Source organism: Solanum stenotomum, unplaced genomic scaffold (assembly GCF_019186545.1).
Source record: "Solanum stenotomum isolate F172 unplaced genomic scaffold, ASM1918654v1 scaffold19591, whole genome shotgun sequence".
Taxonomy (NCBI): domain Eukaryota; kingdom Viridiplantae; phylum Streptophyta; class Magnoliopsida; order Solanales; family Solanaceae; genus Solanum; species Solanum stenotomum.
In genome coordinates, this window is record NW_026025620.1 from 1 (window position 1) to 23,310 (window position 23,310).

The 23,310-nt window shown below is 32.7% G+C and overlaps 4 protein-coding genes across 4 annotated transcripts; all 4 read left to right on the plus strand.

Moving 5' to 3' along the window:
• Positions 1-1,046: 1,046 nt before the first annotated feature.
• LOC125850813 (protein RETICULATA, chloroplastic-like) lies at positions 1,047-2,589 on the plus strand (the record flags this gene model as incomplete). Its single annotated transcript, XM_049530647.1, has 3 exons — positions 1,047-1,610; positions 1,685-1,915; positions 2,176-2,589. Coding segments are annotated over 2 exons (699 nt in total), but the record flags the coding sequence as incomplete, so codon positions are not given.
• Positions 2,590-6,751: 4,162 nt separating this feature from the next.
• LOC125850812 (putative receptor protein kinase ZmPK1) lies at positions 6,752-9,265 on the plus strand. The gene has a single exon (XM_049530646.1). The coding sequence runs from the start codon at positions 6,771-6,773 to the stop codon at positions 9,189-9,191; it is 2,421 nt and encodes an 806-aa protein (XP_049386603.1). The 5' UTR covers positions 6,752-6,770; the 3' UTR covers positions 9,192-9,265.
• Positions 9,266-16,087: 6,822 nt separating this feature from the next.
• Positions 16,088-16,771, plus strand: LOC125850814 (putative receptor protein kinase ZmPK1). The gene has a single exon (XM_049530648.1). It carries the CDS (start codon positions 16,088-16,090, stop codon positions 16,769-16,771), a length of 684 nt encoding a protein of 227 aa, XP_049386605.1.
• A 1,388-nt stretch (positions 16,772-18,159) lies between these two features.
• LOC125850815 (putative receptor protein kinase ZmPK1) lies at positions 18,160-20,605 on the plus strand. The gene has a single exon (XM_049530650.1). It carries the CDS (start codon positions 18,185-18,187, stop codon positions 20,603-20,605), a length of 2,421 nt encoding a protein of 806 aa, XP_049386607.1. The 5' UTR covers positions 18,160-18,184.
• The last annotated feature ends 2,705 nt before the right edge of the window (positions 20,606-23,310 follow it).

Sequence of the window (23,310 nt, forward strand, 5' to 3'; positions counted from 1 at the left end):
CTCAAAATACACAAATACAAGTTCTTCATTTAGAGTTTTTAAACAATAGAACAACATCTTGCAAAATCTTAAGTAAACAACAATAAGAAGTAGGGTTTGGGGAGGATAACATGTACACAACCTTACCCCTGCCTTTGGGATAGAGAGGTTGTTTCTGACCCTTGGCAACCATCCTTCTTTATTCGGGCTTGGGACTAATAATGTAAAATCTCAATTAAACATTCTTCATTAATGTTCCATGTTTCCTTCTTATGCAACATGGAGTATTATAAATTAAATTACTGTCCTTTTTTATGACTAGTGGAGTAATATCATTTAGCCATGATCACAAACCAAAAAAATGTATACTGTTTCATACATGTAAACTAAAGGAGAGTATAGTAAAATTGTCTCTGTATGACTTATAGGTCATGTTTCGAGATGAGTTATTGAACTTTCTTATATATTATTGCTGATGCAATAGAAACATATGATGCTTTCCTTTTTGTGTATATCACCACTCTTTTTGCGTATGCTTTTGATATAGTCCTCACGAAAACTAATCTAAATAGCATTATATCTTTACATCTCAAGATCAAATCACTAAACAAAAACAAAAAACATTTTTTTCTATGTTCAATAAAAAGGAATTTTTTTTTTGTCCACCTTAAAAGTCACTCAAACAAAAATCTCACTTCTCATTCTATATTTTTTACTTCAAAATTTGAGGCAATTTAAGGTGACACTCCTTTTGTCAATCATTCAATGGAAAAATCTAATTTTTAATATGTTTCTCTGATTCTTTTATACCCCCCCCCCCGGAAACCTACACACACACACCCCACCGTACACACTCTTGTGAAATTCCTACTAGGTAATCTGTGGCGAAATAAGTAGAGCTTAACCTAGCTTAATCACACAATCATCATCAAATCTTGAACTAATCCACTACTCATTTTGCTTTTTTTCGCTGCATTCTTTCATTTCTAGGCTTTATTTGGGAAATCCCAGAATATTTGTAGACTTTTCTTGTGTTAATTTGAGCAAAAAAATTGTGGGGTTGGTAGAAAATAGCTGGATGTTCATCAGGTATCAGGTTATCTCAGTTTACATCTCTGAAAAATGAAATCTGTATCATGGGGTCCATTAAAGACTCTAACTTTACGTTTGTTAAGAGTCAAGATTTTGTGGGTATGAAGAAAATGGGTTATTTGGTTTGTCAGAAGAATTACAAGTCAAGATTTTTGGTTAAGAGTTCATTGAATCCAGAGGGTAAATCAATATCTGGTGTTAGTGTAGAGACAGTACTCAAAGAGAATGATACTTATTCTGTTGGGAAAGACGTAAGTCTTCTTGATGCTGATAATGGTGGTGATGGGGAGGGAGATTTAGCTGTTGGGAATGGTGGAAATGGGAAATACCCTGGTGGTGGTGGCGGCGGCGGAGGTGGTGGTGGAGGTGACAATGGAGAAGGTGATGAGGAAGAAGATGAATTTGGGCCATTACTGAAGTTTGAGGATGTGATGAGAGAGGCAGAGGCTCGTGGGGCTACACTACCTGCTGATATGATAGAGGCTGCAAAGAGTGTTGGGATCAGAAAGCTACTTTTGCTTAGATATTTGGACTTGCAGGTAAAAATTGATTAGGTGGAAATGTGCATTTTGATTGTATTTTTGATTGGCAATTCGTCTTTTCGTGAATGTAGGGGCCAGCTTGGCACGGGGCTGCAATGAGGTCGTCCGCTATGCTGTGGAACAGAATGTTGGCTGATCCATCATTTCTTTTCAAAGTTGGAACTGAGGTTTGTGTTAAGCTTGATTTTGATATTGCTGTTCTGTAAATAAATCAGTGAAATAGTTGCTCCTTGAGCTACTGCTATTAGTGTGCAATGGAGATGATATTTCAATCTGCCCTGGCTTTGGGTAGAAAGGGAGCTGTAAGTGTTCTTATCTTGGTCTATCCTGGTGTTTTTGTTGAATTGAATTCGAACATAAACAAAGTGACTTTCATTATAAAACTTTAGGACAGAGGGACTCAGAAAGTTCTTTTCGTGTGCGTGATATCCTTTGTCCTCTACTACTCCTGGTTCAGATGCTTCGTGTTTTTTCCTTTCAGAAGACAACAGTCCCTATCTTTATGTTTAATGAGACTCAATATTGCAGTAAGCATTTACCAGATGTTATGATACTGTGGCAGGTTGATGAGTACATGAGTCGGACTGAAAATGCAGTCATGTTTTATTCTAAAGCTGTGCGGTTGTTTGCATTCCTTCAAGTGGAAGCACCATCTCTGATTTTAAACCCTCCATTTTCTCTAACAAACTCGGATCGTTATAGGCTTCAAAATTACATTGATGTCCTTAATAACAGGCAAAGCGTTTCAAAGTCTCAAATGATGGCTCTGCTCAAGTGTGAAGATCAACACTGCTCTCCATAAGGAGGAGAGAGAGCTGTTAATACAAAACGACGATAACATGCCAATGCCTTACTCTGTAAAATTCTTTTGTCTGTACAGTTATTCTTTTAGCAATAATTAAAGTGAAAAGAAAAAAAAAGAAAAATGGCAACTCATTTTCTTTGACGCTTGTAACGTTATGTTTCTTTTTCGTTAATTAAATTTTAATTCCCCTGGACCATCTCCTTATGTTCATCTGGNTGTACAGTTATTCTTTTAGCAATATTTAAAGTGAAAAGGAAAAAAAAAGAAAAATGGCAACTCATTTTCTTTAACGCTTGTAACATTATGTTTCTTTTTCGTTAATTAAATTTTAATTCCCCTGGACCATCTCCTTATGTTCATCTGGAGGCAAAGCCTCTATCAGCACATTGAGCTCTTTGTTAGCTGATATCCATCTTTTCTAAAGACTAGTGGTATGCATCCTATTAAAAATTTCTGAAGACTAGTGGTATGCATCCTATTCAAAATTTCTGAAGACTAGTGGTATGCATCCTATTAAAAATTTAACTTCAGATATCTGTATCTTTACAATAGTGCTTTGATTTCACTTCTTTGGAGCCGAGGGTCTGTCAGAAACAACCGTTCTACCTTCGCTAAGGTAGAAATAAGTTTGTTCTATTATTTCCATTTCTTTCACCTGTAAAAATTGGCAAAATAATGGAATAGATCGAGTGATGTGATAAAAGGCACAGAAAATATTCTAATTTGTGTCGGACGACATGCTTTAAACTATCAATTGTATGTTCAGATTTTAACATCTGATGCACACTGTGATTCTTATATACCAAATGACAGTTCTTGTATTATAATTTGCAGTCCACAAATTAAACGGTCTTAAGATCCAACTCTCTAAGAGACTAAAGTTTTGCCTGGGGGCTGCTAATAAAATACCCCCCTCCCCTACATGTAGGTCCTAATTTATTATTATGTTCCATTATTTGCTCCGTATAGAGAGCATGAGCTGAATTTGGAGCGCAAAGGATTCATCTAAACCTTATTTGTCGGAAGATTTTATATATATCTAAGGGTAAGTTCAACAAAGTAGTTGTTAGACTAGTAATATTGTATGACACAAGAGTGTCGAGGAGGAGGTGCGCGAATCCATTAGTTTGGAAGAGTGGGAGGTTGGTTGTAGCAGCAAGGGATAGGAGAGGTAGATGTAGGCTAAAAAAGAACAGGATGAGGTGACATGACTTGACACACCTTCAACTTACTAAGGATATGACCATAAATACGAAGATATGAGGTCGAGAAGGTTAGTAAGTGATAAAGTGTGGTCGCTCGTTAGGTGGGAGAGGCAAGGGGCTTGCCTCGTATCCTCTTCTCCTAGTAGTAGTATTTAGAAATCATGTGACTTTTCTATCAATAATTTCTCTTTTAAGCAGAAGTTCTATCGGAAACAACCCCTCTACTCGTAAAGATAGTGTAAGATATGTGTTTCAGACCCCACTCATAGATTACACTGAGTTGTTATTGTTATTATATATATTTAATTCCTTCAAATTCTTTATGTATTTATTTCTTCATATTGTATGCCGGTTCAAGGACCACTAAGAATGCGTGTGTGCAAGGTCATTTCCTTTTTTATTCTCTTTGTTTTCTTGAAAATGATATGCACGAGTCTTTGCATAGTTAATTAATATAGAAGTAGTTAAGACTCATATAAAAAGGAACATGACTTAATTACTATTCAAATGTGATATTAAGAATCCAACTTTGGTCTTTGAGTCAATGGATTGTACCTTAGAAGTTTAGGTACATGACAATAACTTAAAAGGAAATAAATATTCCCTCCGTCCATCTTTACTTGTTCATTACATGTTTGATTTGGCACATTTTTAGAAAACAATAAATTATAGGGTAATTTTACTACATTATCCCTATCAATTACAATTCATTTAAATGTTGAAAAATGAATACTCTCGGATAAGTATTTTTAATTTACTGGACAAGTAGAGATGAATGGAGGAAGTAAATTGGCCTTGTGGAAACTGGAAATATATTCCAGTGAGTTCTCTTTTTCTAAGATAAAGATAAAGATGGAAAAACAAAATCAATATAAAAAACCAATAGTGAGTGACTTTTGACAAGTTCTCCATGGGAAGGCAAATGCAACTATCTCTCTCAATTATTCCAATTCTAATCTATTCTCCACTTTTATCATGAGTTTATATGAGAAGACTTTGAATATATTCTTTTATACCATATAATAATTCAAAAATAGGCCTAGTTGAGTCACCATTTTTCTTGCTTTCACAATTTCTTTTTATAGGTGGTGGTTAATGATGGTAGTTGGTTGTGGCATTTGATAATTGTGGTTGGTCATAGTGATAGTGATTAATAGCGATATTTGTCAATATATAGTGATGGTTGATAGTGGTGATTGTTGTTACATAGTGATGGCTGATTATTATAGTAATAGCTATTGACGGTAACAATCGAATATANGCTATTGATTATAGAATCTTATAAATCTAGCACGATATATTTTCTATATCTTTCATGTTTACAAGATAGAATCTAGAGTGTATCATGTTCGCCACCACACTAATTGATGGTGCATTGGCCTTATCATGAGAACTTCAAGAGCAATATATTTCATGGCAAGCATTGCCTTATATTTACTTTTTTAGATAATTCATATTACTTCAAAGAATTGTTCTTTATAAATCTAGTATCAATCCTAAGTAATGTCATAAATGGTCACTTAATCACAATTTTCTCATCAATTTAACAGAAAAGTCTCAATAGCTAAAAATGTAACCTTTCAATGTACTGACATATAATTTTTTGACTGATTTAAATTGCTATATAAACACTTTCCACATTTTAACTTATTTTTTAATCTAATGAAGATAATTCAACTGTGATATTAAGATCCCAATTTTGGTCTATGATTCAATGAATTGTCTCTTTGGAATTTTTGATACATGACAATTAATAAATTGAAATATCTTGTGGGTTCCCTTCTTCTACGGTAAAGATAGATTGAAAAAAAAAATTAATAAAAGATCACTAATGACTTTTGACAAATTAATTTACAAGTCCTCCGTGAGAAGGCATGCAAATGCAACTACCCCCAATTAAGCCCAGTTATATTTGAGCAAATTCAAAATTTAAAGTTTAGAAAAAAATTTAAAGACCTTTCTTTACGTTTTGTTTGTTTTACAGATCTTTTTTCACATTTGCAATATTACGACTACAACTCTTATATTTTATTTTATTTATTTTTAATAAAAAAATAATATATATCTGGATTGATTTGTCCTCTCTAAAATCATGCTCTTTTAATTAATTATTATTTTATTAATATTATCTTCAAAAAGTTATTTATCTTTAAGGAATATTGAAATAGAATACTATGAATTGGTCACCATTACTCTTGAGGTTGTTGTACAAGGGAGGTACATGAAACATTGAAAATATGAATTCATATTAATTTGTATTTATTATAATTTTGGTATATTTTTAATATATAAATTTTTATTCTAAGTCAAAAATATATGAACTCACTGAAATATTGAATCCGTTCCTAAATTTATATTCTTGTCCGTGTGTGTCATGTGTGATGCGTATTTGGGAGAAGACTTCTAATTCTTTAAAAAAATAATTCCAAATAATTCAAAAAAGGGTCAGATGAAATTACTAATTCTTTTTTCTTTCATTTTTTTTTATTAATGTGATGTTTTAAATGATATGAATTTTTTATTTTTTTTGTCATCTTTGAAATTTGGATCATGATCTTTAAACTTCCACACGTTATCATCATTAAACCAATTTTTAATTCTTTCTTTTTAATATAGTTTAATTCTTCCATCAATAACCAAGCCTAATAATGATAACCATCGTTGTCAGCCGCCTCAATGTCAAACAAACATTTGCCTATTTATATATTGTCCGTTCATTTAATTTGTTCACTATTAACTTAACATATATTTATAGAATAATAAATAAAATAATTGAATTAATGTAATAAGAATTGATCAAAGCTAGGTATGAATTAAAAACTGAGTATAGTGAACGAGTAAAAATAAACCAACAAAATACCAACTTAAAAAAAGAAAAGAGAAAAAAAACATGTCCTCAAATCATTGTCATTCTTAAATTCGCACTTGCTAATAAATTATTATAGTATGAATACTTTATTATCTTTGTCCTTTCAATTTGAACCAACTAGAATGTTTCTTTTATTTAATTTTTTAAATTCTTGAACCAATTCGATATGTTTGACTAAATCTTTCAAAAAAAAAAACTATACATTATAAAGCAACCCCATTACTTCTTTCCCTTCATCAACTTTCAACATTTATGATTTTTTCCAAATTCTTGAGACCATGAAAAGTTTGAATCTTTACCATCTTTTTCCCTTTTTAGTTTTATCATTTCTTGTTTTGTCTTTCCCTTTGATAACATCATCAAGAATTTTGCTTAAAGGTGATTCTTTTTCAGTTAAAGATGATTCACATTTCATTACTTCTCCACAAAAAACATTCACTTGTGGTTTTTATCCTATAGAAAGTACTAGTAATGCTTATTATTTTGGAATTTGGTATACAAATTCAAGAGAAAAAACTGTTGTTTGGAATGCTAAACAAGATAGGCCTGTTAATCTCAAAGGGTCAAAGTTGACATTAAGAAAGAATGGAGCTTTAGTTTTAACAGATGTTGATGATACAATTGTTTGGCAAACAAACACAACATCATTTGATGTTGAAAAGGCTGAGGTTCTTGAAACAGGAAACTTAGTATTGAAGAATCCTAAAGGTGATGTTTTGTGGCAGAGTTTTGATTTGCCTACTGATACTTTATTGCCTGATCAAAGATTTACCAAGAATCATAGATTAGTTCCTCCTTTGAGGAAAGGGAGTTTATCACCTGGATACTTTAGTTTGTACTTTGATAGTGATAATGTATTGAGAATGATTTATGATGGTCCTTTCGTTTCGAGTATATACTGGCCTAATCGCGATAGGGATGTGTATGGGAATGGTAGAACTAGTCAGAATAGTAGTAGATTTGCTTATTTTGATGGAATGGGTAGATTTTTCTCAAGTGATATGTTGCAATTCAATGTTTCTGATATGGGGCTTGGGATATTGAGAAGATTGGCTATAAATACTGATGGGAATTTGAGGATGTATAGTTTGGATAACTCGACAGGGTTATGGAAGATGTCGTGGCAAGCTATTGCACAACCTTGTATTGTGCATGGAATATGTGGAAGATTTTCGATATGTACTTATGTATCGAAGCCTAAATGTACATGTCCTCCTGGATATGAGATGGTTGATGGAAGTGATTGGAGTAGAGGTTGTAGGCCAATGTTTAGATCAAGAAGTTTGGAGTCTAGACATGTCAAGTTTGTGGAAGTTCCTAATGTTGATTATTGGGGTTTTGATCTCAATGCCACTACTCCTTTGTCATTTGAATCTTGTAGGGAATTGTGCTTGGGTGATCCACGTTGTCGTGCATTTGTCTATAGGCGTACTGGGGAGAGATCATGCTATACTAAAGGCATCCTTTTCAATGGATACAGGTCTCCTGGTTTCCCTGGAAGTGTATTCTTGAAACTCCCTATGAATCTAAGTGCATCAGAATCAGGTCATTTGATGCTTGAAGGTACTGATGCAAAATGTGGATTGAGTCCCGAAAACGCTCTTTTTGGTTCTCCTTCTATGTATGTATTGGATTTTAAGAAGGTGAAGTGGATTTATCTTTACCTGTTTTGTTCCACCCTTGGTGGAATAGAGATTCTGTTCTTCGTGTTAGGCTGGTGGGCGTTGTTTAGTAAACATGGGATTCCTGCTTCCATTGAGGATGGATATAAAATGGTGTCATCGACTCAGTTCAGGAGGTTTACGTATACTGAACTTAAGAAAGCAACAAAAAACTTCAAGGTTGAGCTAGGAAGAGGAGGTTCAGGAGCTGTTTATAAAGGAGTTTTAGCAGACGGAAGAGCGGTAGCAGTCAAGAAACTTTCAAATGAGTTTCAAGAAGAATTTTGGGCAGAGATGACTACCATAGGAAGAATCAACCATATGCATTTGGTGAGGATGTGGGGATTTTGTTCTGAAGGTAGACGTCAGCTTTTGGTCTATGAATACGTCGAGAACTCATCACTTGACAGGCATCTTTCCAGGGCTGATATTCTTGGATGGAAACAAAGGTTTGCAGTGGCACTAGGGACAGCCAAAGGTCTGGCATATCTTCATGATGAATGTCTTGAATGGGTGATTCATTGTGATGTGAAGCCTGAAAATATACTTCTCGATAGTGAATTCGAGCCCAAGATTGCAGATTTTGGACTTGCAAAGCTCTCCCAAAGAGGTGGCCCTGGTTCAGATTTCTCCAAGATTCGCGGTACTAAAGGCTACATGGCTCCTGAATGGGCTTTGAACCAACCTATAACAGCAAAAGTTGATGTTTATGCCTTTGGGATTGTAATACTAGAAATGATCAAAGGAAGTAGGCTGTCAAGTTGGGTGGTGGATGATAGTGAATGTGATCACGAACAAGATTCACAGCTCGGAAAATTTGTCAGGATGGTGAAGAGGAAGATTCAAAGTGGAGAAGATTCTTGGGTGGAGAAACTTGTTGATCCACGACTAGAAGGCAAATTTAGCAAGAACCAGGCAGTGACACTGATTGAAATAGGCATTTCTTGTGTTGAGCAGGACAGAAACAAAAGGCCTACAATGGCCTCAGTAGTCCAAACATTGCTGGATTGTGAAGATGAAACAACACATATAACATAGGAATTTCCATTTCTAAATGTAAACACTGATTGGAATTTGTGAATGGAAATTGAATAAACCATTTTGTTTTTTCATTTTTGACTATCAAAACTCTTATAATTCTCTTAATATCCGCGCGTTAACTTCTGCCATCTTGATCATATATACAAGCTAATTCTGTGATGGAAATCTTTCATCTTTAACTAAAAAATTTTAACAGAGGACTTAAAATACACAAATAGAAGTTCTTCATTTAGAGTTTTCAGACAATAGATCAACATCTTGCGAAATCTTAAGCAAACAACAACAAGAAGTAGGGTTTGGGGAGGGTAACATGTATGCAACCTTACCCCCTGCCTTTGGGATAGAGAGGTTGTTTCCGACTGACCCTTGGCAACCATCCTCCTTTCTTTGGGCTTCGGACTAATAATGTAAAATCTCAATTAAACATTCTTCATTAATGTTCCATGTTTCCTTCTTATGCAACATTGGAGTATTATAAATTAAATTACTGTCCTTATATATAACTAGTGGAGTAATATCATTTTAGCCATGATCACAAACCAAAAAATGCCTACTATTTCATACCTTTTCCTTCCATTCTACATCTTTTTTTTTTTAATCAATGTAAACTAAAGGAGATTATAGTAAAGTTATGTCTGTATGACTTATAGGTCATGTCTCGAGATGAGTTATTGAACTTTCTTATGTATTGTTGCTGATGCAAAAACATATGATGCCTCTCTTTTTGCGTATATCGCCACTCCTTTTTGCGTATGCTTTTGATATAGTCCTCACGAAATCTTTATGTATTTATTTCTTTATATTCCGGTCCAAGGACCACTACGAATGCGTGTGTGCAAGGTCATTTCCTTTTTTATTCTCTTTGTTGTCTTGAAAATGATATGCACGAGTCTTTTTTCTATTCTTTTGGTGTAATAAGGACGACCTCTTTTGCATAGTTAATTAATATAGAAGTAGTTAATTAAGACTCATATAAAAAGGAACATGACTTAATTACTATTCAACTGTGATATTAAGAATCCAGTTTTGGTCTTTGAGTCAATGGATTGTACCTTAGAAGTTTAGGTACATGACAATAACTTAAAAGGAAATAAATATTCATGCCGTCCGTCTTTACTTGTTCATTACATGTTTGATTTGGTACACCTTTAGAATACAATAAATTATAGGGTAATTTTACTACGTTATCCTTATCAATTACAGTTCATCTAAATGTTGTAAAATGAATACTCTTGGATAAGTACTTTTAGTATATTGAGCAAGTAAAGATGAACGGAGGAATTAAGTAAACTAGCCTTGTGGAAACTGGAAATATATTCCAATGGGTGCCCTTTTTCTAAGGTAAAGATAAAGACTGGAAAAACAAAACCAATATAAAAGACCAATAGTGAGTGACTTTTGACAAGTTCTCCATGGAAAGGCAAATGCAACTCTCTCTCTCAATTATTCCAATTCTAATCCATTCCCCACTTGTATCATGAGTTTATATGAGAAGACTTTGAATATATTCTTTTATACCATATCATTCAAAAATAGGCCTAGTTGAGTTACCATTTTTCTTGCTTTCACAATTTTTTTTTATAGGTAGTGGTTAATGTTGGTGGTTGATTATGGTAATTGATTGTGATGATTGATAATTGTGGTTGACGATAGTGATAATTAATAGTGGTGATTGATAGCGACGACTGTTGATATATAGTGATGGTTGATGATGGTAATTGTCAGTATATAGTGATGGATGGTTATTATAATAATAGTTGTTGACTGTAACAATCAAATATAATGATTAATGGTGATGACTAGTTGAGGCAATTGACGATAGTGGTGGTTATGAATGAGGACGATGGTCGTAGGTAATGAATGATAATAGTTAATAATGGTGGGCGTTAGTAATAGTTAGAGATGAAAAAGGATGGAGTAACGGTTAATGTCATCTTTAAGAATCCTTGATATTCAAGGTAGATTAAAGCTTGGTTGGTTAGTTTGCAAAGTCACGAAAGAGACAAGTTAAGCAATATAATATACCGATACTATTGAATATGAAGTTTTATGAAAGCATAATACATAAACATGACCCTTAACTTAACTTCAATGAAAAACTATGCCCTCCAACTTTGAATGTGCACAAGTAAACACTTAAACTTGTATAAAATTGAACAAGTAGACACAAGTGTCCTACATGGCATAATACATGTAGGATGCCATGTAGGATACATAATTGTCATGTAGGTGTCATGTAGGACGAATGTGTCCATTTGGTAAATTTTATACAAGTTTAAGTGTCTACTTATGCAGACCCAAAGTTAAAGTCATAGTTGCCAATTGATGTAAGATAAGGGTCATGTTAATGTATTATGCATTTTATGAATCAGGCACGAAATATTTTCTATATCTTCCCCGTTTATAAGATAAACAACTTAGTGCAGAGCATATTGTGTTTGCCACCACACTGATTGATGGTGCATTGGCCTTATCATGAGAATTTCAAGAGCGATATATTTTGTGACAAGTATTGCCTGATATTTACTTTTTTAGATAATTCATATAACTTCAAAAGAATCTTTCTTTATAAATCGAGTATCATTCCTAAATAATTTTTATAAATGGTCACTAAATCACAATTCTCTCATCAATATAAAAGAAAAGTCTCAATAGCTAAAATATAACCTTCCAATGCACTAACACTATATATATATATATATATATATGTATATGGCTGATTTAAATTGCTATATGAATACATTCCACATTTTAACTTCTTTTTTAATCTAATGAAGACAATTCAACTGTGGTATTAAGATTCCAATTTTGGTCTCTGAGTCAATTAATTATCTCTTTGGAATTTTTAGTACATGAAAATTACTAGGAAATAAATAAACTGGAAATAACCTGTAGGTTCCCTTCTTCTAAGGTAAAGATAGACTGAAAAAAATAAATTAATAAAAGACCAATAATGACTTTTGACAAATTAATTTACAAGTTCTCCATGAGAATGCAAATGCAACTACCCCAATTAAATTCAATTATATTTAAGCAGATTCAAAATTTAAATTTTTAAAAAAATAAATTAAAGACCTTCCTTTACGTTTTGTTTCGTTTTATGGACCTTTACTCACATTTGCAATATTACGACTACAACTCTTATATTTTATTTTATTTATTTCTAATAAAAAAAACAATATATCTGTATTGATTTGTCCTCTCTAAAATCATGCTCTTTTAATTAATTATTACTTTATTAATATTATCTTCAAAAAGTTATCTGATGAAATAAAAGCACACTGTGATTCTTATATACCAAATTACAGTTCTTGTATTATAATTTGCAGTCCACAAATTAAACGGTCTTAAGATCCAACTCTCTAAGAGACTAAAGTTTTGCCTGGGGGCTGCTAATAAAATACCCCCCTCCCCTAGATGTAGGTCCTAATTTATTATTATGTTCCATTATTTGCTCCGTATAGAGAGCATGAGCTGAATTAGGAGCGCAAAGGATTCATCTAAACCTTATTTGTCGGAAGATTTTATATATATCTAAGGGTAAGTTCAACAGAGTAGTTGTTAGAGTAGTTGTTAGTATATATCTAAGGGTAAGTTCAACAGAGTAGTTGTTAGAGTAGTTGTTAGACTAGTAGTATCGTATGAGACAAGAGTGTCGAGGAGGAGGTGCGCGAATCCATTAGTTAGGAAGAGTGGGAGGTTGGTTGTAGCAGCAAGGGATAGGAGAGGTAGATGTAGGCTAAAAAAGAATAGGAGGAGGTGACATGACTTGACACACCTTCAACTTACTAAGGATATGACCATAAATACGAAGATATGGAGGTCGAGAAGATTAGTAAGTGATAAAGTGTGGTCGCTCGTTAGGTGGGAGAAGCAAGGGGCTTGCCCCGTGTCCTCTTCTCCGACTCCTAGTAGTAGTATTTAGAAATCATGTGACTTTTCTATCAATAACTTCTCTTTTAAGCGGAAGTTCTATCGGAAACAACCCCTCTACTCGTAAAGATAGTGTAAAATATGTGTTTCAGACCCCACTCATGGATTATACTGAGTTGTTATTGTTATTATATATATTTAATTCCTTCAAATTCTTTATGTATTTATTTCTTCATATTATATGCCGGTTCAAGGACCACTAAGAATGCGTGTGTGCAAGGTCATTTCCTTTTTGATTCTCTTTGTTTTCTTGAAAATGATATGCACGAGTCTTTGCATAGTTAATTAATATAGAAGTAGTTAAGACTCATATAAAAAGGAACATGACTTAATTACTATTCAACGGTGATAATAAGAATCCAACTTTGGTCTTTGACTCAATGGATTGTACCTTAGAAGTTTAGGTACGTGACAATAACTTAAAGGAAATAAATATTTCCTCCGTCTATCTTTACTTGTTCCATTACATGTTTGATTTGGCACACCTTTAGAAAACAATAAATTATAGGGTAATTTTACTGCATTATCCCTATCAATTACAATTCATCTAAATGTTGAAAAATGAATACTCTCGGATAAGCATTTTTAGTATACTGGACAAGTAGAGATGAACGGAGGAAGTAAATTGGCCTTGTGGAAACTGGAAATATATTCCAGTGAGTTCTCTTTTTCTAAGGTAAAGATAAAGACTGGAAAAACAAAACCAATATAAAAGACCAATAGTGAGTGACTTTTGACAAGTTCTCCATGGTAAGGCAAATGCAACTACCTCTCTCAATTATTCCAAATCTAATCCATTCCCCACTTGTATCATGAGTTTATATGAGAAGACTTCGAATATATTCTTTTATACCATATAATAATTCAAAAATAGGCCTAGTTGAGACCATTTTTCTTGCTTTCACAATTTCTTTTTATAGGTGGTGGTTAATGATGGTAGTTGGTTGTGGCATTTGATAATTGTGGTTGGTCATAGTGATAGTGATTAATAGCGATATTTGTCAATATATAGTGATGGTTGATAGTGGTGATTGTTGTTACATAGTGATGGCTGATTATTATAGTAATAGTTATTGACGGTAACAATCGAATATAATGGCTAATGGTGACGACTAGTTGTGGTAATTGACGACAGTGGTGGTTATGAATGAGGACGGTGGTCGTAGGTAATGAGCGATAATAGTTGATTATAGTGGGCGATAGTGATAGTTAGAGATATAAAAAGAAGGGGTAATGGTGAATGTTATCTTTAGGAATCCTTGAATATAAGGTTGATTAGGGTTGTTTGGTTCGGAAAGTCATGGAAGAGACAAGCTAAGTAAAATAATATATATTGATGCTATTGATTATAGAATCTTATAAATCTAGCACGATATATTTTCTATATCTTTCATGTTTACAAGATAGAATCTAGAGTGTATCATGTTCGCCACCACACTAATTGATGGTGCATTGGCCTTATCATGAGAACTTCAAGAGCAATATATTTCATGGCAAGCATTGCCTTATATTTACTTTTTTAGATAATTCATATTACTTCAAAGAATCGTTCTTTATAAATCTAGTATAAATCCTACGTAATTTCATAAATGGTCACTTAATCACAATTTTCTCATCAATATAACAGAAAAGTCTCAATAGCTAAAAATATAACCTTTCAATGTACTGACATATAATTTTTTGACTGATTTAAATTGCTATATAAACACTTTCCACATTTTAACTTATTTTTTAATCTAATGAAGACAATTCAACTGTGATATTAAGATCCCAATTTTGGTCTATGAGTCAATGAATTGTCTCTTTGGAATTTTTGATATGACAATTAATAAACTGGAAATATCCTGTAGGTTCCCGTCTTTTAAGGTAAAGATAGACTGAAAAAAAAATTTAATAAAAGACCACTAATGACTTTTGACAAATTATTTTATTAATATTATCTTCAAAAAGTTATTTATCTTTAAGGAATATTGAAATAGAATACTATGAATTGGTCACCATTACTCTTGAGGTTGTTGTACAAGGGAGGTACATGAAACATTGAAAATATGAATCCATATTAATTTATATTTATTATAATTTTGGTGTATTTTTAATATATAAATTTATGTTCTACGTCAAAAATATATGAACTCATACTGAAATATTGAATCCATTCCTGAATTTATATTCCTATCCATGTGTGTCATGCGTGATGCGTATTTGGGAGAAGACTTCTAATTCTTTAAAAGAATAATTCCAAATAATTCAAAAAAGGGTCAGATGAAATTACTTATTCTTTTTGCTTTCATTTTTTTTTATTAATGTGATGTTTAAATGATATGAATTTTTTTTATTTTTTTTGTCATCTTTGAAATTTGGATCATGATCTTTAAACTTCCACACGTTATCATCATTAAACCAATTTTTAATTCTTTCTTTTTAATATAGTTTAATTCTTCCATCAATAACCAAGCCAAATAATGATAACCATCTTTGTCAGCCGCCTCAATGTCAAACAAACATTTGCCTATTTATATATTATCCGTTCATTTTATTTGTTCAGTATTAGCTTAATGTATATTTATAGAATAATAAATAAAATAATTGAATTAATGTAATAAGAATTGATTAAAGTTAGGTATGAATTAGGAACTGAGTATAGTGAACGAGTAAAAATAAACCAACAAAAGTACCAACTTAAAAAAAAGAAAAGAGAAAAAACATGTCCTCAAATCATTGTCATTCTTAAATTCCCACTTGCTAATAAATTATTATAGTGTGCACTTTATTATCTTTGTCCTTTCAATTTGAACCAACTAGAATGCTTCTTTTATTTAATTTTTTAAATTCTTGAACCAATTAGATATGTTTGACTAAATCTTGAAAAAAAAAAAAACTATACATTATAAAGCAACTCCATCACTTCTTTCCCTTCATCAACTTTCAACATATATTATTTATTCCAAATTCTTGAAACCATGAAAAGTTTGAATCTTTACCATCTTTTTCCCTTTTTAGTTTTCTCATTTCTTGTTTTGTCTTTCCCTTTGATAACATCATCAAGAATTTTGCTTAAAGGTGATTCTTTTTCAGTTAAAGATGATTCACATTTCATTACTTCTCCACAAAAAACATTCACTTGTGGTTTTTATCCTATAGAAAGTACTAGTAATGCTTATTATTTTGGAATTTGGTATACAAATTCAAGAGAAAAAACTGTTGTTTGGAATGCTAAACAAGATAGGCCTGTTAATCTCAAAGGGTCAAAGTTAACATTAAGAAAGAATGGAGCTTTAGTTTTAACAGATGTTGATGATACAATTGTTTGGCAAACAAACACAACATCATTTGATGTTGAAAAGGCTGAGGTTCTTGAAACAGGAAACTTAGTATTGAAGAATCCTAAAGGTGATATTTTGTGGCAGAGTTTTGATTTGCCTACTGATACTTTATTGCCTGATCAAAGATTTACCAAGAATCATAGATTAGTTCCTCCTTTGAGGAAAGGGAGTTTATCACCTGGATACTTTAGTTTGTACTTTGATAATGATAATGTATTGAGAATGATTTATGATGGTCCTTNACAATTCAACTGTGATATTAAGATCCCAATTTTGGTCTATGAGTCAATGAATTGTCTCTTTGGAATTTTTTATACATGACAATTACTGAGAAATAAATAAACTGGAAATATTCGGTGGGTTCCCTTCTTCTAAGGTAAAGATAGATTGGAAAAAAAAATTAATAAAGGATCACTAATGACTTTTGACAAATTAATTTACAAGTCCTCCGTGAGAAGGCATGCAAATGCAACTACCCCCAATTAAGTCCAATTTTATTTGAGCAGATTCAAAATTTAAAGGCCTTTCTTTACGTTTTGTTTGTTTTACAGGTCTTTTCTCACATTTGCAATATTACGACTACAACTCCTATATTTTATTTTATTTATTTTTAATAAAATAATAATATATATCAGGATTGATTTGTCCTCTCTAAAATCATGCTCTTTTAATTAATTATTATTTTACTAATATTATCTTCAAAAAGTTATTTATCTTTAAGGAATACTGAAATAGAATACTATGAAATGTTCACCATTACTCTTGAGGTTGTTGTACAAGGGAGGTAGATGAAACATTGAAATTATGAATTCATATTAATTTGTATTTATTATAATTTTGGTATATTTTAAAATATAAATTTATGTTCTACGTCAAAAATATATGAACTCATATTGAAATATTGAATTCGCCCCTGAATTTATATTCCTTTCCGTGTGTGTCATGCGTGATGCGTATTTGGGAGAAGACTTCTAATTCTTTAAAAAAAATTAATTCCAAATAATTCAAAAATGGGTCAGATGAAATCACTATTTCATTTTTTTTTTACTAATATGATGTTTAAATGATATGAAATTATTTATTCATTTTTGTCATCTTTGAAATTTGGATCATGATCTTTAGAACTTACGTCCACACTTTATCAATCATTAAACGAATCGTTAATTCTTTCTTTTTAATATAGTTTAATTCTTCCATCAATAACCAAGCCTAATAATGATAACCATCTTTGTTAGCCGCCTCAATGTCAAACAAACATTTGCCTATTTATATATTGTCCGTTCATTTTATTTGTTCAATATTAATTTGACATATTTTTATAGAATAATAAATAAAATAATTGAATCAATGCAATAAGAATTGATTAAAGTTAATAATGTATGGATTAAAAACTGAGTGTAGTGAACGAGTAAAAATAAACGAAACAAAAGTACCAACTTTAAAAAAAAAAAAGAAGAGAAAAACCATGTCCTCAAATCATTGTCACTCTTAAATTCCCACTAGCTAATAAATTATTATAGTATGCATACTTTATTATCTTTGTCCTTTCAATTTGAACCAACTAGGATGTTTCTTTTTATTTTATTTTTTAAATTCTTGAACCAAGTTTAGATGTTTGACAAATGCTTCTAAATCTTTTTTTTAAAAAAAAACTATACATTATAAAGCAACCCCATTCCTTCTTTCCCTTCATCTACTTTCAACATTTATGATTTTATCCAAATTCTTGAAACCATGAAAAGTTTGAAACTTTACTATCCTTTTCCCTTTTTAGTTTTATCATTTCTTGTTTTGTCTTTCCCTTTGATAACATCATCAAGAATTTTGCTTAAAGGTGATTCTTTTTCAGTTAAAGATGATTCACATTTCATTACTTCTCCACAAAAAACATTCACTTGTGGTTTTTATCCTATAGAAAGTACTAGTAATGCTTATTATTTTGGAATTTGGTACACAAATTCAAGAGAAAAAACTGTTGTTTGGAATGCTAAACAAGATAGGCCTGTTAATCTCAAAGGGTCAAAGTTAACATTAAGAAAGAATGGAGCTTTAGTTTTAACAGATGTTGATGATACAATTGTTTGGCAAACAAACACAACATCATTTGATGTTGAAAAGGCTGAGGTTCTTGAAACAGGAAACTTAGTATTGAAGAATCCTAAAGGTGATGTTTTGTGGCAGAGTTTTGATTTGCCTACTGATACTTTATTGCCTGATCAAAGATTTACCAAGAATCATAGATTAGTTCCTCCTTTGAGGAAAGGGAGTTTATCACCTGGATACTTTAGTTTGTACTTTGATAATGATAATGTATTGAGAATGATTTATGATGGTCCTTTCGTTTCGAGTATATACTGGCCTAATCGCGATAGGGATGTGTATGGGAATGGTAGAACTAGTCAGAATAGTAGTAGATTTGCTTATTTTGATGGAATGGGTAGATTTTTCTCAAGTGATATGTTGCAATTCAATGTTTCTGATATGGGGCTTGGGATATTGAGAAGATTGACTATAAATACTGATGGGAATTTGAGGATGTATAGTTTGGATAACTCGACAGGGTTATGGAAGATGTCGTGGCAAGCTATTGCACAACCTTGTATTGTGCATGGAATATGTGGAAGATTTTCGATATGTACTTATGTATCGAAGCCTAAATGTACATGTCCTCCTGGATATGAGATGGTTGATGGAAGTGATTGGAGTAGAGGTTGTAGGCCAATGTTTAGATCAAGAAGTTTGGAGTCTAGACATGTCAAGTTTGTGGAAGTTCCTAATGTTGATTATTGGGGTTTTGATCTCAATGCCACTACTCCTTTGTCATTTGAATCTTGTAGGGAATTGTGCTTGGGTGATCCACGTTGTCGTGCATTTGTCTATAGGCGTACTGGGGAGAGATCATGCTATACTAAAGGCATCCTTTTCAATGGATACAGGTCTCCTGGTTTCCCTGGAAGTGTATTCTTGAAACTCCCTATGAATCTAAGTGCATCAGAATCAGGTCATTTGATGCTTGAAGGTACTGATGCAAAATGTGGATTGAGTCCCGAAAACGCTCTTTTTGGTTCTCCTTCTATGTATGTATTGGATTTTAAGAAGGTGAAGTGGATTTATCTTTACCTGTTTTGTTCCACCCTTGGTGGAATAGAGATTCTGTTCTTCGTGTTAGGCTGGTGGGCGTTGTTTAGTAAACATGGGATTCCTGCTTCCATTGAGGATGGATATAAAATGGTGTCATCGACTCAGTTCAGGAGGTTTACGTATACTGAACTTAAGAAAGCAACAAAAAACTTCAAGGTTGAGCTAGGAAGAGGAGGTTCAGGAGCTGTTTATAAAGGAGTTTTAGCAGACGGAAGAGCGGTAGCAGTCAAGAAACTTTCAAATGAGTTTCAAGAAGAATTTTGGGCAGAGATGACTACCATAGGAAGAATCAACCATATGCATTTGGTGAGGATGTGGGGATTTTGTTCTGAAGGTAGACGTCAGCTTTTGGTCTATGAATACGTCGAGAACTCATCACTTGACAGGCATCTTTCCAGGGCTGATATTCTTGGATGGAAACAAAGGTTTGCAGTGGCACTAGGGGCAGCCAAAGGTCTGGCATATCTTCATCATGAATGTCTTGAATGGGTGATTCATTGTGATGTTAAGCCTGAAAATATACTTCTCGATAGTGAATTCGAGCCCAAGATTGCAGATTTTGGACTTGCAAAGCTCTCTCAAAGAGGCGGCCCTGGTTCAGATTTCACAAAGATTCGCGGTACTAAAGGCTATATGGCTCCTGAATGGGCTTTGAACCAACCTATAACAGCAAAAGTTGATGTTTATGCCTTTGGGATTGTACTACTAGAAATGATCAAAGGAAGTAGGCTGTCAAGTTGGGTGGTGGATGATAGTGAATGTGATCACGAACAAGATTCACAGCTCGGAAAATTTGTCAGGATGGTGAAGAGGAAGATTCAAAGTGGAGAAGATTCTTGGGTGGAGAAACTTGTTGATCCACGACTAGAAGGCAAATTTAGCAAGAACCAGGCAGTGACACTGATTGAAATAGGCCTTTCTTGTGTAGAGCAGGACAGAAACAAAAGGCCTACGATGGCCTCAGTTGTCCAAACATTGCTGGATTGTGAAGATGAAACAACACATATAACATAGGAATTTCCATTTCTAAATGTTAACACTGATTGGAATTTGTGAATGGAAATTGAATAAACCATTTTGTTTTTACTTTTTTGACTATCAAACTCTTATAATTCTCTTAATATTCACGCGTTAACTTTTGCAATCTTGATCATACAAGCTAATTCTGTGATGGAAATATTTCATCTTTAACTAAAAAAAATTAACAAAAGGACTCAAAATACACAAATACAAGTTCTACATTTAGAGTTTTCAGACAATAGAACCATATCTTGCGAAATCTTAAGTAAACAACAACAAGAAGTAGGGTTTGGGGAGGGTATCATGTACGCAACCTTACCCTGCCTTAGGGATAGAGAGGTTGTTTCTGACTGACCCTTGGCAACCATCCTCCTTTATTCGGGCTTGGGACTAATAATGTGAAATCTCAATTAAACATTCTTCATTAATGTTCCATGTTTCCTTCTTATGCAACATTGGAGTATTATAAATTAAATTACTGTCCTTGTATATGACTAGTGGAGTAATATCATTTAGCCATGATCACAAACCAAAAAAATGTATACTATTTCATACCTTTTCCTTCCATTCGGCATTTTTTTTTAATCAATGTAATGTCTCTTGGAGCAATAGTAAAGTTGTGTCTGTATGACTTATAGGTTATGTCTCAAGATGAGTTTTTGAAACTTTTTTATGTATTGTTGCTGATGCAACAGAAACATATGATGCTTTCCTTTTTGCGTATATCGCCACTCATTTTGCGTATACTTTTGATATAGTTCTCACGAAATCTAATCTAAATATCGCTAATATCTGAAAATTAGCTAAGTAATTTTATTAATCTAATAAGGTTATTTTATTTTTAATATGTTGTATTGTCTACAAAGTAGTCCAAGTTCACATCGTATTAAATATAGTATATGTTCCTTTATATCTTATACTATGTCATTCCTATAATTTTTACTTTTTTTTTCCACCTTAAAGTCACTCAAAACAAAAATCTCACTTCTTATTTTACAAGTATTTTATACTTTAAAAATAGAGGCAATTTAAGGTGACACTCTTTTTATCAAATCATTCAATGGAAAAATCTAATTTTTATATGTTTCTCTGATTCTCTCATGCACGCCCCCACAACCCCACCCACCCCTCCCCACCCACTCTTGTGAAATTCCTACTAGGTAAACTGTGGCGAAATAAGTAGAGCTTAACCTAGCTTAATCATACAATCATCATCAAATCTTGAACTAATCCACTACTCANACTAGCCTTGTGGAAACTGGAAATATATTTCAATGGATGCCCTTTTTCTAAGGTAAAGATAAAGACTGGAAAAACAAAACCAATATAAAAGACCAATAGTAAGTGACTTTTGACAAGTTCTCCATGGGAAGGCAAATGCAACTCTCTCTCTCAATTATTCCAATTCTAATCTATCCCCCACTTGTATCATGAGTTTATATGAGAAGACTTTGAATATATTCTTTTATACCATATAATTCAAAAATAGGCCTAGTTGAGTCGCCATTTTACTTGCTTTCCTAATTTCTTTTTATAGATAGTGGTTAATGATGGTGGTTGATTATGGTAATTGATTGTGATGATTGATAATTGTGGTTGACAATAGTGATAATTAATAGTGGTGATTGATAGCGACGACTGTCGAAATATAGTGATGGTTGATGATAGTGATTGTCAGTATATAGTGATGGATGGTTATTATAATATTAGTTGTTGACGGTAACGATCGAATATAATGACTAATGGTGATGACTAGTTGTGGTAATTGACGATAGTGGTGGTTATGAATGAGGACGGTGGTCGTAAGTAATGAATGATAATAGTTAATAATGGTGGGCGTTAGTAATAGTTAGAGATGAAAAAGGATGGAGTAACGGTTAATGTCATCTTTAAGAATCCTTGATATTCAAGGTAGATTAAAGTTTGGTTGGTTGGTTTGCGAAGTCACGAAAGAGACAAGTTAAGCAAAATAATATACTGATACTATTGAATATGAAGTTTTATGAAGGCATAATACATAAACATGACCCTTAACTTGGCTTCAACGAACAACTATGCCCTCCAACTTTAAATGTGCACAAGTAAGCACTTAAACTTGTATAAAATTGAACAAGTAGACACAAGTGTCCTACATGGCATAATACACGTAGGATACAAAATAGTCATGTAGGTGCCATGTAGGACGAATGCATGTGTCCATTTGCTAAATTTTATATAAGTTTAAGTGCCTACTTGTGTAGACCCAAAGTTAAAGGTCATAGTTGTTAATTGACGCTAAGATAATGGTCATGTTTATGTATTATGCCTTTTATGAATCAAGCACGAAATATTTTCTATATCTTCCCCGTGTATAAGATAAACAACTTAATGCAAAGCATATCGTGTTTGCCACTACACTGATTGATGGTGCATTGGCCTTATCATGAGAATTTCAAGAGCAATATATTTCGTGACAAATATTGCCTGATATTTACTTTTTTAGATAATTCATATAACTTCAAAAGAATCTGTCTTTATAAATCGAGTATCATTCCTAAATAATTTTTACAAATGGTCACTAAATCACAATTCTCTCATCAATATAAAAGAAAAGTCTCAATAGCTAAAAATATAACCTTCCAATGCACTAACACACACACACAATATATATATATATATATATATATATATATACTAGATATGGGGCCCCGTGCTAAGAA

Bases quoted from the DNA above. Each gene is read 5' to 3' on its own strand.
- LOC125850815 (XM_049530650.1), top strand. From the start codon at position 18,185: ATGAAAAGTTTGAAACTTTACTATCCTTTTCCCTTTTTAGTTTTATCA.
- LOC125850812 (XM_049530646.1), top strand. From the start codon at position 6,771: ATGAAAAGTTTGAATCTTTACCATCTTTTTCCCTTTTTAGTTTTATCA.